Consider the following 17039-nt stretch of genomic DNA (forward strand, 5'->3'; position numbering starts at 1 on the left):
TGGAAGCTGCTCTGCTCCAGCCCCACTGTCCTCAGCCTGGCTCCTATGGGAGCAGCTCTGCCTGAGGAGGTCACCCTGACCCAAGCAGGACTTCTCAGCGCTGCCATAAACCGAAGCAGCTCTCAAATGCCAACAGGGTTTGCTTTGCCAGGCAACAGCTCCGAGCCTGGCGCGCTCCAGCTCCTGCTGGCACCCGCCATTGGCTGCATGGAAAGAGCTCATCAAGGAACACAAACCCGGAGCGGCTCCTCCGTGGCTTTAAGGAGGCTTCAGCTTCCACCCTGCTGAGGAATCAGCCATGGGAACGCCGGGCTCTGCTCTCCTTGTGACCCTGGAGCCGTGCCCTGCATCCTGCCGAGCACAGCACGGGAGCAGGATACCGGCAGCGGCGCTCCGGAGGAGCCGGGGATGCGCTGAGACATCCATGGAGCTGCCTGGAAGAAGCCGGGAGCAAGAGGTCAACGTTTTCCATTTTATTATTCTAAATAAAGACCACACTTTGTGCTGAGCGATGGAGTAGAAAAGAACCCGATGGGAACCGGTGTAGACATCAACGGGGGGGGGCAAGTTTACAAAATATACAAAACTTTACAGCAAATAGATAGGAAACACTTAAATATCAGGAGGTCAGTACCTACGATTCACTTAACAGAGAGGTTAGACAGCAACGCCACGCTTATCCTTCGTCTGCTTCATGAGGAGACCTGGATCTGTCGGGAAAGGGGAGAATCCAATGGGATTGTGGGTGAGGAACCAGAGGAAAACCCCTCTCGAAGCCTTCTGGAGGGGGGGGTTTGTGCTGGGGTTTCCTGGGTGCTCTCTGCCCAGCCAAGCATCGCCCTCTGCAATTCCCTCTTGGAGCCTGGGGATCCCGAAGCACCTCCAGGCGAGGTAGGTAAGTGTCATCCCGCAGGAACACCGGAGCTGCCAGCCTGGAGCTGGGTCTGGGGACCCCCTTGGGGTCCAGATCCGTCCCCACATCCCCTCCGTAGATGGGACTCGCCGAAGCCTGGGATGTTCCACATGGGAATGGCTCCTTCGAGGACAGGAAGGAATCTAAGACACAAGCGCGAGGGGTCCGAGCGCTCTCCCTGTCCCCACCACCAAACCCAGCCCCTGCTCTCCTGCCCCTGCCTGCAGAGCTGGGCTTGCTCTGCCCCGTAGCGGTTCAGTGCCAAAGCTTCTATTTGGTTTATGTGCACAAAAGGCTTTTGCTTCACAGCTTTGTCAGCTCCAGGAGATGCCTTCACCCATCCCAAAGCTCATCCCAGCTTCCGGGACCCCAAGGTCCCCCCCTCACATCCTTCATAGCAACCGGCAGAGCGGAGCACGTCGCATCCGTTCCTGTTTGCACCAGGACAAGGAAAGACACCTCAGAGGGGCCTCCACCGGCTCCTACCCCTTCCTAGAGCACCCCATGGCCTCCAAACGCCTTCAAACCCCCCCATCTTCACAGCACAAAGCTCAAGATGCCTCCTCAGACCATGGGGACATCACAGCCAGCAGCCCGGCACCACGAGGCCGGCCATTGGCAACCAAAGCCCTGGGTTTGGCAACAGCTCCAGCGCCTCCCCTCCGGACACAGGCTCCGGGGGCAGGATAAATCCATCCCTAACCCAGCACCCTCCAACTCTCTCTTGAACGCCTCCCATGGGATGTGCCCTGCAATGCCCAGGAGCCCCCAGCACCTGCTTCCCACTACTTGTATTGCTCCGGAGCTTGTTTCACAGGCAGGGATGGGGCTAAAGGCGAGTTTGCTTTCCATGGGGAAGGCTGTAACGGCAGGAAAACAACCCGGGCAAAGCGGTCCAGGACAGGGAAGGATGGGAAGGACGGGAAGGATGGAGGCTGCCGCTTGCCAAGGACAAGCAGCATCACTTGCTCACTACGTGCGGGTAGGAGCGTCCTCCACCACGCTCCCTGGAGGTAGGTCGGGACCACGAGTGTCACCACCCTCATTTTACAGATGAGGAAACTGAGGCAAAGAGGTGAAGGGACTCGGCCAAGGCCACAGCAGGGAGGGGCAATTCCAAGCTCTAACCACGCACCCAGCTCGTGCCATTCCTTGTCCCTTCCAAGGGGGAAAAGGGGGGGGGGATGAGCTTCCAGGCTTTGCTATCAGCAGTTTTGTTTGGAACAGCGTTTGCAGGAGCACGGGAGCCAGTTTTGCTCTGGCTGTGGCTTGAAAGCCCTGAGTGCTTCCTGTTTGTGAGGTAGAATGAGTTACCGAAGGGCAGGCGGAGCTCATGCTGCGGCATGGGAAACCCTTGCTTCCCTCCAGCTCTGCCCACAGCAGGATAACACAGGGAAAAGGCAGCCCCAGCCCTTCCTGGCGGGAGGACCCGGCTCAGGGTCACGTCGGGGCTGCTGCTCCTGGAGCTGCTCTGCTGCAGCCCCCAGCTGGTGCCTGCGGAACTGAGAGCCCGGTTCCGCACCCGGATGGACCAGGAACGTGGGACACGGCCAGGATGCGGTGGGGATCCAAGTCCTCAAAGGTACCTGCCTGGGGGTTAAGGCAACAGCTTCATCCCAGCCTTGTCCGCTGGGATCCGTGCTGCCAGCGCGGTGCTGAGGGGACCGAGGGGACATCAGCACCTTCTGCAGGTTGGTAGAAGTCAGCCGGGACCAAGTTCAGGTTGGAGACGAGGAGGAAGCTCTTCCCTCTGGGACACTTGGAATGGGGTGCTCAGAGGAGCTGGGGCTGCCCCATCCCGGGCAGTGCTCAAGGCCAGGTTGGAGCAAGCTGCTCCAGTGGAAGGTGTCCCTGCCCGTGGCAGGGCTTGGAGCTGGAGGAGCTCTAAGGTCCCTTCCAACCCAAAGCATTCCATGGTTCTTTGATGTCACACCTCGACCCCACAGCCCCAGCCTGCTCCCTCCCCTGCAGGGATCCCTCTGCCGCTGCTGCCTCCTTCCTTCCACCCAGGGCTTCAGAGGGGGGGAGTCACCCCTCCAGCTCCTCCTCCAGGGATGGGGTGTCCTGGGAATGGCCCTGGAGCCACAGTCACCATCCCGGTGGCTTCCCACCAGGAATCCTTCCTCTTGGTGCGCGCACGCTTGCTCCGGTCCCCACCACGGGGACCTCCATGATGCTGTGACCTGGACTTTGCCCCTCTCCTCGCCATAGCAGCAGAACCCCAGTGATGCCCAGCATGAGTCTATTCCCGCTTCTTTCTTCTCCTCTTCTTGGAGTCCAGCACCATCCTGCTCTGGCTCTGTCCCTCTCTTACTGAGGTCAAGGTGTGAAAAGTCTTAGCAGCATCGGTTTGTGGACGAGCTCGAAGTGAGGGTGAAGCCTAGCCAAGAGGGCTACGAGGTTTCCAAAGGAAAGCATCTAGATTCCAAACCCTAGTGAGGAAACGCTAAAAACACAGAACTGGAGGGCCTCTACCGGGACCAGAGGTAAGGAACCACGACGGACTGCTCGGACCAGGGATGCGGCTCCCGGGCTGCTCGCTCGGACAACGCCACCGCTCTCTAAAAAGGCCAAAAACCAAGAGAACCAAAAGGAGAAGAAGGAGGACGCCGTCTCCTGACCACGGAACAAACTCAGCGCCAGTTTCTCCACGGCTCCTTCGCTGGCCCTGCCCTGCCTGAGCCCCTCAGCTATCGGCGCTCTTCTCCGCCTCTTTGGAATGGATGATGTACATGAAAGTCTGTTCGATGGTGAAGTCCGGGGGGAGGCTGCCTTTGTGCACCCCTATGTGCTTGCTCATGAGGTTGAGCGTGGAGCTGTAGTGCCCGCACACCGTGCAGCGGTACATGAGGGCCCCCGAGTGCGTCCGCAGGTGGCACTTGATGGTGGAGCGGCCGCGGAAGAACTTGTGGCACACTTTGCACTGGTAGGGCTTCTCCCCGGTGTGGATGCGCCGGTGGTAGTTGAACTCGCTGGTGTGGGCGAACCGCTTCCCGCACACCTTGCAGCTGTATTTGCTGTTGCCCGCCTGGTTGGGCAGCGCCAGCTCCTCGCTCAGGAACTCCTCCGGCACCTTCCTCTTCTGCAGGCTCTGGTGCTGGAGGCGCTCCCCGAAGGCCGGCCGCAGGTCCAGGCTGCTCCCGCACTTGTGCTGGCTGACGTGGTAGCGATACGCCGCTTCCAGCTTGAAGCTCTGCCCGCAGAAGTGACACCGCAGCAGAGCCTCCTCGGCGCCCTGGTGAACGACCAAGTGCTTCTCCAGGAGGTGCCGGTCCACGAAGCTGCTGGCACAGACGGAGCAGGAGAAGACCGAGATGCCCAAGTGGGCCAGGCCGTGCCACAGGAGGCTGCAGAGGCTGAGGTGCCTCTGGTCGCACACGCCGCACGTTTGGCTTTTCAAGTTCACGTGCTCCAGGATGTGGTTGCGGACGGAGTGGAAATCCTTGGCCAAAGGCTTCCCGCAGGCGGCACAGGAGAGCTCCGAGCCCGGGCCGGCCCCGACCACGGGGCCCTTGACGGGGAGCGGGTCGCTGGGGTGGACGATGAGGTTGTTGTCAAAGACCCCCTCCCGGCGGTGCAGGCTCAGCTGCCACTGGGTGAAGAACTTGGTCTCGCACATGTCGCAGGAGAAGAGGAAGATGCCGATGTGGGACAGGACGTGAGTGACCCGGGAGTTGCGGTCCTTGAAGTGGGTCTCGCAGACCTTGCAGTTGCCGGTGAGGAGGTCGACGTGGTCTCGGGCGTGCTGGCGGATGAGCTGGATGTTGGGCTCCAGAACCTTCTTGCACACTTGGCAGGGCATGGCCTTGCTGTCCCTGCTGTCGCTCTCAAAGGCCAGCTCCTCCTCGCTGTCGTCGCTCAGCTCAATGACTTCTTCTGATGGCACCAGCTCTTCACTGGCATCTTCGAAATGCAGCTCGTCCTCGGCCAGGTCCTCCAGTTGAAGCTCATCCATCTGCCCAAAGCCCTGCTCTTTGGAGTGGTCGCTGTTGCTGGGACACGAATTGCTCCCCGTGGAGACGTCCAGGGAAGGATCAGCAGGGAAGAAGCTGCCCTTGCTGTAGTCACCGTTGCTCTGGACCTTATACTGCTGGCAGGAGCTTGCGGTGCTCTGAGCGACGATGCTCATGGGCTGGGTCACCATGCTCGTGGCAAGAGCAAACTGCCCTTGATCCGACTCCTGTTCCGTCTTGGGAGGCTGCTGCGGATGCATTAAGGGAAGAGTCTGGCTGCTTTCGCTCACCGTTGTCCTCTCATCCTCTTTGTAGCCACCGGCCACTTCCCCGTGCAAGACGTAATTCCTTTCCGGGCCAAAATGCTCGCCACTGCTCCGGATGTCACCCAAGGAATGGCTCTGCTCCGAGGAGGTGCTGCTCAGAGGCCCCGACCGCCCTTCGCTCATGGACAGGGAGGGTTGCTTCGTGATGGCTGAGCTCTCCAAGTCGGGGAAGGTGGAGTGACAAGCCTTCAGCAGGTCCTCCATGCCCAGCCTCTCTGCCACCTCGTATATGACACCCACATTGATGAGGTCTGTGAAGAGCTCGGAGGTATACACGAAGCTGAGGATCTTCTCGAAGTTGGCTGGCGTGATGAAATCCACCACGTAGGTCCTGGCAGCATCCAGCCCCGTGTTCAGGAAGAGGTTCTGGAAGTAACCTGCAGCGCAAGCCAGGACAGCTTTATGTGCAGCAAAGGAGCGGGTGCCCACCAGGATGGTAACGTCGCACATGGTCTCGGAGAGCCTGCACTTGTTGAGTTCCTTCAGCAGGTTGTTGGGGTGATTGGTGCTGTGCAGCTTGATCCTCATGCCCATCTTAGCTGCTTAAGAGTCCTTCTCCTGGGTCAGCTTCTTCTTCACGCATTCAGCAGCTGCGTGAGCAGGAGGTGCTTGGCATCCAGAGACTGGCAGGGCGAGGGGCTCTAGAGAAAGGGAGACGCGGAATGGTACCAAAGAACATCACTGCAGTCATGCCTCACATCTCCCACCTTCCCAATGAGCAACCGAAGCAGCAGTGGAGCTGCTTAGAGGGAAATGGACCAAAACCCATCGTGGGACCTCAAAAGCCAGCTCTGGGAGCAAAGGGACAAAGCAAACCACCACTGACTGTGCCAGGAACAGCCTCAGGTTCCCACTGCTACCTGGGCATGGACAGAGGACCCCAGCCCCAAGTGGTGCCTGTTACATCCATTCCCCCTCTGCCCGAGCCAGGGTAACACAGTCAGGCTCTGCTCGCTGGTTGGCTTCAACTCCCGGTCTGCTCCAGCCCCTTCATCCCTTTGCTCCACATCACTCCCGTACCCATGCAGCAGGGTTCCAGGTGGGAATGCTCCCCTCCACACCAGCTTCCCTGGCTCCCCTGCGATTTCTCTGCTGCGTGGCCCCCCTCTCAGCGCACTTTGTGCAGCATTCCCACGCTGCCTGTCCCATGGCACCGGCAATCCCCACCTGAGCTCCTCCTTCCACCTTTGTCCCCATCCCACTCTCGGCGTGCCCCGGGCCACACGGGGACGCAGCACCAGGGAGCTCCATCCCCAACCCCACACCTTTCCCTCCCGGCGACCCCAGAGGTGGGACTTTGGGGTCTGGGCTTTATCCTGCGCTCAGGAAGAGGCAAAGAGGAGCCGAGACCGGGCCGGGCCCCCCCCGGAACACGAGTGATGGAGGCAAAGGAGGATGAGGATGGCCGAGGAAGGCTCCGCAGAGGAAACGCTGCACTTGGGCAGCGTGGGGGGATCCCCGGGTCGGGACGGAGACGGGAACGGGGGGGGCCGGGAGCGGGCAGAGAAGCTCCGCTGCCCGCGGGGGTGTCCGGATAATCCCGGGAGAACGGGAGCAACGCGGAGGGAACCGGGGACCGCGGGAGGGGGGAACGGGGGAGCCCGGGGATGCGGCGACCCACGAGGATGGGGAGGGGGAGCAGAAGGACCCCGGGGGGGGGTAACGGGAGGCCCGAAGGGGGGGGGCATCGCGGGGCCCCGCGGGGGTTGGGGGGGGGGCCGGCAGGGTCCTTACCCGGCCGCTGCCCCGCACCATCCCGGCTCGGCTCACACAAAGGCGCCGACCCGCCCCGGGCCGCCGCCGGAGCCGCTTCCGTCCGCCCTGCGTGCGGCGGGGACACAGCGCTCCCATGCGGGTTGGAGGACGCTGCGCGGGGACGGGGCGGGCACCGCTCCGGTTACCGGGGGTCAGGGACGGGTCCCGCAGCCTCATCCCCGTGGGCTCGTTCACCCCCCCCCCACCTCCGTGGGTCCCAGCGCGGCGCAGCCAAGACACAGAGACCGCCCCGCACGGGCACGGGTGTTTGTTCGCGGGCTCCGTACACCGGGTATGTTCGTACACGGGTGCGTGGCTCGGCCCCGCTGCGGGCGCGGCCTCGACGGCTCCGTCAGCGGCGGCGCGACCGGGACACCGCGACACCCCCGCGGCCGGTGCCGGTGCCCGCACCGGGACACAGGGCACGGCCCCGTCCAGGCCCCCCCCCCCTCGGCTCTGCCCGCGGTCACACCGGAGAGCACCGTGGGCACGGGCCGCCGCTGTCCCCCCCCGCCGGCCGCCCGGGCTCCTCCGCCCGCTTCCCCATGAGCCCCACGAAGAAGTCGTGCATGTCCCCTGCGGAGAGAGCCGCCCTCAGCGCCGCGGGGCCCGGCTGCGGCGCCGCCACCGGCACCGGGACCGGGCGGGACTTACGCTTCTGCAGAGCCGCGGGCGCGGGGGGACCTGCAAGAGACCGAAGCGGGTGAGAGCGGCCGGGAAGACCGGAGGGACCGACCCCCCCCGGCCAGCCCCGGTGCTCACCGGCGTCCTCCTCCCGCAGCAGCTGCAGCAAGGCGGCGTAGACGGGCCCGGGGCTGCCGCGGGCTCTCCGGGGCACCGGCTCCGGGTCGGGCATCCCCTGCGGGAAGGGAAGCGGGTGAGCGGGAAGAGAATGGGGGGAAGCGGGAAAGCGGGGTCCCCTCGCGGCTTCATTCCCCGACGGCGCTACCTGTGCGGGGCCCGGCGGGGCGGCGGCGGCGGGGCGGCGGGCGAGGGCAAGCGGCAGCGCCAGGACGAGCAGCGCCGTCAGCACCGGGCGGGTCCTCATCGTCCAGGGGGGCCTGGGAGTTGAGGTCAGAGGCGGAGCGGAGGGGCCCGGGGTCCCCTCGAGCCAGAGCCCCCTCTGCGGGGCGGACCGGGGTGAGTCCGGGACCGGGGTAAGCGCTGGGAATGAGGGGGGGAACCGCGTCCTCGGGAGGCGCTGCCCCGGGGCTGCCTCTCAGGGGTGCGGGAGCGCCTCACGGGGGTGCATCACAGAGGGACACGGGGGGGGTCCCGTACCCGCCCTCGTGCCGGTGGTGCCCCCTTCGTGCACTCACAGCAGCCGGACCGTGCAAACACCAGCTCGGGCTCGGTCCTGCACATTCACCTGGATGAGTGCACACGCGTGTCCCCTGGCACACACCGGACATGCACTGGTATACACATTGGCACATACAATGACACACACATTGGCACGCACTGGCACACACATTGGCACACACATCGGCACACACTGGCACACATTGGCACACATAGGTACACACATTGGCACACACACTGGCACACACATCGGCACACACTGGCACACATTGGCACACATAGGTACACACATTGGCACACACACTGGCACACATTGGCACACATACTGGTACACACATTGGCACACACTGGCACACACATCCTTGCCAACCCAGCCCTCCCCAAGCCGAATTCAAGCAGCATCTTCACCCTGTATCTCCTCCCCAGTGCCTTCACCACCATCCTCCTCCTCCCTTCCGCCCTCTCCCAGCGGGGTGAGGATGGGGCGCAGCAGCCCCCCAGGACCCCCGGGGAGCCCCCGGGGCCGGGTGCCGCAGGGCACAGACCTGCTGAGCCCTTGGGTGCGGAGCCGGGGGCTGAGCAACCCTCGGTGCTTGCGGCTGTCGGGAGGTGAAGAACCGGGGTGCGGGCTGCGGTGCGGGGATAAATAGAGGGGCTCTGCCCATGGCACGTCACGGGTGGGCGAGAGGAGAGCTGCCAATGGGGGCCGGGAGGGGGGTGGCACCCCCCAGCCTGCGGCTCCTCGCCCACACGGTGTCACCGGCAGCACCCGGTACCCGCACGGAGTCACGCTGTGACACAGCAGGGGCCAGCACCGGGCCCACGCAGCCCCCGGCCCCTCCTTGTGCCGCAGGCACGGGGGGACGCGCTCACCCGAGCACGATGTGGCTGCCGGCACGTGTGGGGATGCACAGGGAGGGCACGCACACGGTGGTGCCTGCGGCTTCGCAGCCAAGCTCCCATAACACACAGAGCCTCCAGACTCCTCGATCTCCCACTTAGGGTTGATTCAGCCTCCTGGGAGCCCCATCATCCTGACCCCCCCGCATCCCGCTCCTGTATTGTGAGCCCCCATCCCTGCCCTGCCCTCACCGTCCCTACTCCAGAGAGCTGGGGGGAAGCGGAGGGAAGGGGAACTCAGGCCAACAAGCGAAGCTGCCGCCATCAGCCCCAGCAACAGGCGGCCCCGTGGGCCCGTGGCCCAGCAGCAGTGGCTCACGTGGCAGCGCAGCCCGGGGCAGGGCAGCATCTGCAGTGCTGGGGACGTTAATTAAACGGGAGCCTGGCCAGAGCCGGCCTAATTAATGGATAACACCTACTTGAGTGGTGCCAAGCGCGATGCAGCCGCCAACAGCTGCGGTGCCCCCGGGCTTCTTTTTGGCTTTCACCCCTCTCCATGCACAAGCAGGAGGGTCCCTGCGCTGGGACGTGATGCAGCCCATGGTGGGAAGAGGAGGGGGAAGCCCTTAGAGCCAGGGCACATCCCTGCCGTCAAGTACCCCCCGCACACAAGCACGTGCCCCTCTGCGTGCTGCCCGAGTGCCCTGGCACGCGTTGTCACACATGTGTGTCCCCCCCCATCCCCGTGCACGACACAGCACAGCGATGCTGCAGGGCCCACCGGGGAGCTGGTGCTGATGCTGATGTGATGGGGAGGTGACAGATCCCAAAGGTAACGCGGGTGACGTGTGGGGACAGGGAAAAAAACCCTCTCTGAGAGCATGATGAGTGCAGGAGAGAAAAAGCAGTGTGGGGGGGTGGCAGCTGTGTGGGGACCCCGCTTCGGGGGGCTGCAGGACATGGGGTGCAGCAGCGGCTCCTCTCTGGTCCCCAAATGCAGCAGTGGGGGGCCCCCTGCATGGAGACAAGGGGGGGGTCCTGCAGCAGGGCTGTGGATGCTGAGCATGGGGGGGAGATGGGGACAGAGAGGCGAGGACCTCACGTGCCAACCACCCGCGGCCACCCCGAAATTGCCTCTGCGGCAGAGCGAGCTGCTTCCACTTAATGGGAAAAGTGGCTGCAATTTGGGGCCTTTCCAATCACTGCCGAGCCGAGAGCCGGCCGCAATCAGGCAGCGGGGAAGGCGGGGGGCCAGGGTGGGGGCTCTGTCCTCTGCTCTGAACAGCACCCCCCGCATCTACACCACTGTGGGTGTCCCTGCTGCGCCTGTAACGGGGGGGACACTGCGACACCGACACCACAGCATCCCTTTAATGGGGGTGCAGCATCTCCTGGGTGCAGGAGGAGGACACACAGGGGATGCGGGGGGTCCCGGCAGGGCATGAGGGGGTCCCCATCAGTGGACCAGCACCTCCATGCTGTGGCTGCCCCGCTTCTTGCAAACGGGGCCGTTGGTGCCAGCCTTGGCCGACTCCACCACAGTGATGGCCATGTCGCCCTTCTGGAAGCGGGTGGAGAACCTGGAGGGCGGGGATCATAAAGGAATGGGAGGGAATCATAAAGAAATGGAAGGGATCATAAATGGATGGGGGGTCATAAAGGAATGGGAGGGAATCATAAAGAAATGGGGGGATCATAAAGGGATGGGTGGGATCATAAATGGATGGGGGGTCATAAAGGAATGGGAGGGAATCATAAAGAAATGGGGGGATCATAAAGGGATGGGTGGGATCATAAATGGATGGGGGGTCATAAAGGAATGGGAGGGAATCATAAAGAAATGGGGGGATCATAAAGGGATGGGTGGGATCATAAATGGATGGGGGGTCATAAGGGAATGGGAGGGAATCATAAAGAAATGGGGGGATCACAAAGGGATGGTGAAGATGCTGAGGAGGGGGAGAATAGGATGAAGGGGGGACACTTCCAGCCCCACCCCAACCCCTGCCCAATCAGCTGCCTTCATTACAGCTACCGCTCAAGGGCTACAGCCAATCAGGACCATCCTGCTCATGCCCCACCCTGGCCGCCACCCTGCCACACCCCCTTTAGCCCCGCCCCTCAATGCCCCCCCCCCCGTTAGCCCCGCCCCGGCCATACTGGTCCGTGATGTGCAGGGACAGGGCCTGGGCAGTGGTGTCCATGAGGGTCTGGTGCAGGCGGGTGACGAGCTCGATGAGGTGGTCACTGACAAGCAAGAAGTCGCCTTTGGCTGCCCCTGTGGAGGCCTGGGGGGGAGGGAAAGAGGGGGTTCAGTTGCGCCGGGGACCCCCCCCAAGGGATGCCCCATTCCCTGGGTACCTCTTTGAGGTGCAGCACCAAGAAGCCATCGGAGAAGCGGGTGACGGAGACACTGCGGATGTCCCCCAGGCTCAGCACGGTCTTGGGTTGGGCGGCCTTGGTGTCAGCCAGGATGAGGTGCTCGGTGGTGAGCAGCAGCAGGCGCGGGACTGCCTGTGGGTACCGGGGGGGTCAGCGTGGCCCCGTGCTCCCTCCCGGTGCCATAGTGATGGGGTCTCACCTTGCCGTTGGCTCTGTTCACCTTCCTCACGGTATCGGACATCACCAGCTTGTCCTTGGCCACGGCGTGGAGCTTCTGGTACTTGGGGTTCTGTGTCAGGTCCAGGTACTTGCCACGGAAGGGCTGCTGCAGGCTGGGGGGGGCAGAGGCCGTGAGCACGGTGCTGCCCCATCACCGCCCGCCCTGCCAGCCCCCCCATCCCAGCACCTTTTGGGGTACAGCATCTTCTTGTCCTTGAAGAGCTCGCTGGCACAGAGCTTGGTCTGCAGCAGGGCCTTGCGCTGCGGCGGCAGCTCCTCCCGGTACTTCTTGCACTACCAAGGCAAGGGGTGAATGACGATGGCAGTGACACGAGGTCCCAAAGGGAGCCCTCCTCCATGTCCCCATCTCCCACCTTCCAGCGGGAGAAGATGCTCCTCAGCTCCTGGTTGGCATCGGCGAGGAACTTGTATGGCGCCGGGGGCCAGGTCCGGTCCATCACCGCCAGCGGCGGCAGGTTCCTGCTGAGCCCCATCAGGAACTTCTGGACCTGGGGGGCAGAAAGGGGTCGGGAGAGTCCCTGGTGCAGCCCCATGGTAGGAGCAGGGGGGTTCCATGCCCCCAGCCCCACTCACCAGCCGCCGATAGATGAAGTTGGCCAAGCGGCTGCTGGCCTCAGCACGGAAATATCTCCTGTACACCCTGCGGACCTGCAGAGACACCCATCAGTGATGGGGACACGGGGCATCCCCATGGCAACCCCTATGGATGCGGGTATCCCTCCCCTCCATCCCCATTCGGTCCCCAGTGGAGAGAACAGGAGGTGCAGGCAGGCAGACAGACAGACAGGACGGACGCAGCGGGTGCGTTACCTGGTACCCTCTCCAATAAGAGGCGATGGTGGTGGCGGCTGCGTGGCGATGCTGCTGCAGCTTCAGCTCCCGCAGGAGCCGGCGAGACTGTGGGGGGAGAGCCCGGGGGGCCCGGGGAGCGGGGGCACCAACACAGATAGGGAGCAAGAGAGAAGGAGGGAGAAGGATGGCAGACAGGGAGAGGGGATGAGTCCGGTCCCACCATGGGGTACGTGGTGTTTCCCACCCCGCTGCCTGCGCTGGGAGACCTGGTGGCCCTGGGATGCTCATCCCTCACCTTCCAGCCGCGCACGTAAGCCTGGATCATCAGCGCTGACCGCTTCATCTGCTTGTACTTGTTCTTTTGCTGCGGTGGGAGAGGTGGGGTGAGCTCCAGGGCCCGGCTTGGGGGTCAAGGACCAGGCCCCCGCCTTGCTCCATCCTCACCGCGTGGCCCCGGAACCAGGCGGAGAGGATGATCTGGCTCTTGCGCATCAGTTGGTACTGGGTCCGGCAGCGCCAGCCCCGGATCATCTTCTGGATGAGGGTGGCGAGCTGGACCACGCGCTCCTGGCGCCGCCGCTCCAGGTCAAAGAGCTGGGGACAACCAGGGCACTGAGCAGGGTCCCCCAGCGCGGCAATGGGACCCATGGGGCTGGCACCCACCCGCCCCATAGCAGGGTCCCCCCTTGCCCCCACACTCACAGTGCGTGGGGAGCGGATGAAGATCTTGGTGTGGCCAAACGCCAGCTCCTCGGAGGGGAACGCCAGCTCCTCCAGCAGAGCCTCAGCCCCTGCCCTGCACCAGAGGGACACAAGGCTGCTCCGAGCATCAGGGATGATGGAGTCACCATTCGCTGTCTCATCCATCCCCATTACCTGTCAGTACCGGTCCAGCGGGGCCAGGTCCGGGAGCCGAGCATCTTGTATCGCTCCAGGAAGGAGCCGTAGAGCTGCCGGAAGGCATAGCCCGCGCGCCGCACCCGCACGTTCTCCATCAGCCCCAGGTACCGGACCTGCGCCAGCACCAGCTCCGGCGTGAAGAGCATCGCTGCTTTGGTCTCATTGGGTTTGATGCACCTAAGGAGGGCAGTGATGGGATGAGAGGGTCCCTGATGGTGCTGGAGCCCTGATTCTCTCCCCATAGGGCTGGTACCTGATGTAGTTGGGGTTCTTGGAGTAGAGATTCTTCATGAGCATCGCCACCGAGGCCTTGAACTGGGAGCCTGCAGTGGGGGGTAGCTTAAGGGAGGCTTTCTGGGGGTCCCCCTCGGGGAAGAGGGAGCGCAGCAGTGGGTGCCGGGCGGCCCACATGGCCTGTGAGAGGTCACGGAACAGGAGGTCGTTGTTCTTCTCTATGAAGCCCGTCACATTGTAGGTGACCTACAAGAGGGAGCGGGGTCAGCGCTCAGCAGGGATGGATCCGTGTCTCTGCGCCCGTTCCCAGCTGATCCCATGGACCTTGCCGGCGTAGTGATGGATGCGGAAGCACTGCGGAGGCAGGCTGGTGTCCATGACGCGCCGGGCGTTCTGGGTCTCCTTGCTCTCATAGTGCTTGTGGGTGGCGAAGAGGAGGTTCAGCTTGGTGAGGAAGGTGTCCTCATTGACCACGCCGGGCCGCAGGCACTCCTCGTCCAGCATGGCCAGGATCCCGCTCTTGCTCTGCACCGGGATGGATGGTGTCACCCAAACCAATGTGATGGGGGGGATCCAGGACCCTGACCCAGGACCCCACCGCTGGGTGCAACTCACGTTCTCAATCAAGTTGCAGATGATGCTGTTGTCAAAGAACTCCACCGGGGTCCACTGGATACCCTGGGAGCAGACAGGGATGCGCATGGACCCCTGGAGCCTGCCCCACGGACACCCCCCAGCTGATGTGGGGCAGGAACCGGATGTCCGGCCACGGGGACAGGGATCCCGAATCCCTCCCTGCCTTCCTGCAATTGAATGTGCTCCCGGCAGGGAGCGGGGCGAGGGAGCGACGTGCTCCGGAGGCGGCTCCGGCACTTCCCCATCACTGGGGGGGCCAAGGCTCTATGGGACCATCCTCTGGCACAGGCAGAGGGGCCGCATCCTGCCCGGCCAGCGTGGGCTGGGGGTACCTCTCGGACGTATTCCTCCTGCTCCTCCTTCAGGGTCAGCAGGATGAAGATCTGCTGCAGCTTCTCATTGCAGTAGTTGATGATGAACTGCTCAAAGCCGTTGTCCTGTGAAAGAAGGGGCCTGCTCGGTCATGCCCATACCCATGGTGCTGCAGAATGGGGCCGGGAGGACCCTGCACTCACCTGGAAGATCTCAAAGCCGTAGATATCCAGGACACCCATCACCTTCCTCTGCTTGCCCGGCTTCACCTGGGGACACAGCGGGGTGCTGAGGGGGTCCAGGGCCACATCCAGGATGGGGGAGCCGGTGCCTGTCGCCCTGGGCACTCTACCTGGATGCTGGTGTTGATGCGGGTCACCAGCCAGTCGAAGAGGCGGCTGTAGATGTTCTTGGCCAGTGCATCCCGGCCATAGTATCCCTATGGAGAGGACAAAGTGGGGGCTCCTGGGGCTGCTCCTGGGGCCGCTGGGTGCTGCAATGGGGGGTACTCACCTGGGGGACGCTGAGTGTGGTGAGCACCATCTCATCCCGCGCCTTCACCGTGCGGGAGCACAGCGCCTGCTCCAGCGTGCCGGGGTCCAGCCCGATGAGCTCACAGATCTCCTGCAGCTCTGTGCATAGGGATGCAGCGATGAGAGGGGTGCGGAGCAGGGGGACAAGAAGGGGTCCCCGCACCGGTCCCATCGCCATCCCTACCCTGCGGCTCAGCGATGCTGCACGCCTCCATCCCGCTGGCCTGGTAGCTGCTGCTCAGCTCCACATTACCCAGCTTGAGGACCACGGCCGTCACCTCCAGCAGCTCCGTCACCTCGGTGGGCGAGAAGCCGATGACCCTCATGGCATCCTGGGGACAGACACGGGCAGCTCAGCAGGATGGGGGGGATGCTTTGGCGGGGGGGGGGATCACAGCTTCCTGGTCCCAGTGGTACCTGCACGGCGCGGAAGTTGGCTGCATCATCCACACCGGGCAGGCTGCAGCTCTCCCCTCGCAGGTAGGGGTAGTGCTGGCAGTCCTGGTGGAGCTTCAGCTGCTCTGGAGCGGGGACAAGGAGGCGGCTCAGCCATAGCCCCCCATGGACTCCCCCTTGGACCCTGTGCTATGGGGCTGGGACCTACGGAGCAGCTGCGCCGAGCCCCCAGCCAGGAGCTGGTAGAAGATGTGGAAGTTCCTCTCGCCCCTGACGTGCCGCACGATGCGGGATTTCTCCAGCAGGTCTGTGGGCAGGGGCAGTGTTCATGGCTGTGCGACGCATGGAGACCCCCCCGAGGATGAGTGGTCGCTACTCACAATTGCTGATGACCCCCCCCAGGGGTTCCCCCTTGAAGTCGAACTCCACATCCATGTATTTGCCCTGAGGGATGGCGCTGGGATCAGGATGAGGGGATTCACTCCCCACAACCACATCCCCATCTGCTGCTGTGCCTCCAGCCCCGTCAGGACACAGCTCCAGCATCCCGGGCACTCACAAAGCGGGAAGAGTTGTCATTACGGATGGTCTTGGCATTCCCAAAGGCTGCAGGATGGGGACACATGGCGTTACAGCGTGGTCCAGGGGGGTGGAATGGATGCAGGGTGCAGGACGCTTACCCTCCAGCACGGGGTTGGACTGCAGGAGCTGCTCCTTCACCTTGTCCACCTCCTCCCCTTTGCTGCACACCGCTGCCACGTAGGACATCACCAGCTTGCTGGCCTCTGCGAGTGAGGGGCCATGGGTACCGGGGCCGTGCCCACCCATCCCATAGCACCCCTATGAGCCCCCAGCGGCATCCCTGCCCCTACCCGTCTTGCCAGACCCACTCTCCCCGGTGATGAGGATGCACTGGTCCCTGTCGCGGTCCCGCAGCGAGCGATAGGCATCATCGGCAATGGCATAGCTGCGGGTGAGGAGGCGTTAGGAGGGGTTTGGAGCAGGGAACGCCAAAAGCCCCCCGTTGTATGGCTGTGAGTCCACTCCCTCGGACCCCAAAGCCTCGGGCAGGGTCTATGGAGACCGAGGGGCTCCCCCGCGCTCACATGTGGGGCTTCACAGCGAAGAAGTTGCAGTTGCGGTACTCCTGCACCTTCTCGGGGGTGTAGATGGGCAGGGGCTGGTAGGGGTTCACCGAGATCAGCACGTTCCCGATGTACGTCTGCAGGGAAGCAGGATGCTGCGTGCGGCTGCGGGGGGGACCCAGACCCCGACGCCGCGCTCTGCTCCCCCCCGCCCCGCAGCCTCCCGCAGCCCCATCCCGGTGCCCACGTAGATGTCTCCTCGTCGGAAGCGCTCCCGCAGGGTGCGGAGCAGCGAATCCTCGCTGAGCGGGTCCAGCAGCACCAGGTCCCCGATCGCGGCCGCGTCCAGCAGCGGGTTCGTGCCTTCCATGGCCGGGCGGCTCCGGGGATGCTGCGGAGAGGGGAGGGCGCTGCAGCCACAGACGCGCAGCTCCGTCCCC

The 17039-nt window shown here is 63.7% G+C and overlaps 2 protein-coding genes across 2 annotated transcripts; both read right to left on the bottom strand.

Moving 5' to 3' along the window:
- Positions 1 to 3599: 3599 nt before the first annotated feature.
- Positions 3600 to 5726, bottom strand: ZBTB39 (zinc finger and BTB domain containing 39; the record flags this gene model as incomplete). The annotated part of the gene is made up of 1 exon (XM_080635434.1): positions 3600 to 5726. The coding sequence occupies one exon, from the start codon at positions 5724 to 5726 to the stop codon at positions 3600 to 3602; it is 2127 nt and encodes a 708-aa protein (XP_080491560.1).
- A 4819-nt stretch (positions 5727 to 10545) lies between these two features.
- Positions 10546 to 16969, bottom strand: MYO1A (myosin IA; the record flags this gene model as incomplete). The annotated part of the gene is made up of 28 exons (XM_080635451.1): positions 10546 to 10669; positions 11250 to 11377; positions 11451 to 11603; positions 11671 to 11803; positions 11878 to 11984; positions 12065 to 12199; positions 12285 to 12359; positions 12522 to 12608; positions 12799 to 12867; positions 12948 to 13097; positions 13206 to 13299; positions 13380 to 13580; positions 13657 to 13883; positions 13962 to 14162; positions 14253 to 14315; positions 14606 to 14710; positions 14789 to 14854; positions 14938 to 15024; positions 15099 to 15217; positions 15303 to 15450; positions 15536 to 15639; positions 15723 to 15821; positions 15895 to 15958; positions 16074 to 16120; positions 16195 to 16299; positions 16387 to 16481; positions 16621 to 16736; positions 16847 to 16969. The coding sequence occupies 28 exons, from the start codon at positions 16967 to 16969 to the stop codon at positions 10546 to 10548; spliced, it is 3225 nt and encodes a 1074-aa protein (XP_080491577.1).
- Between the last annotated feature and the right edge of the window lie 70 nt (positions 16970 to 17039).

The sequence above is a fragment of the Psittacula echo genome, assembly GCF_963264785.1.
Source record: "Psittacula echo genome assembly, chromosome: 27".
In the NCBI taxonomy this organism is placed as follows: domain Eukaryota; kingdom Metazoa; phylum Chordata; class Aves; order Psittaciformes; family Psittacidae; genus Psittacula; species Psittacula echo.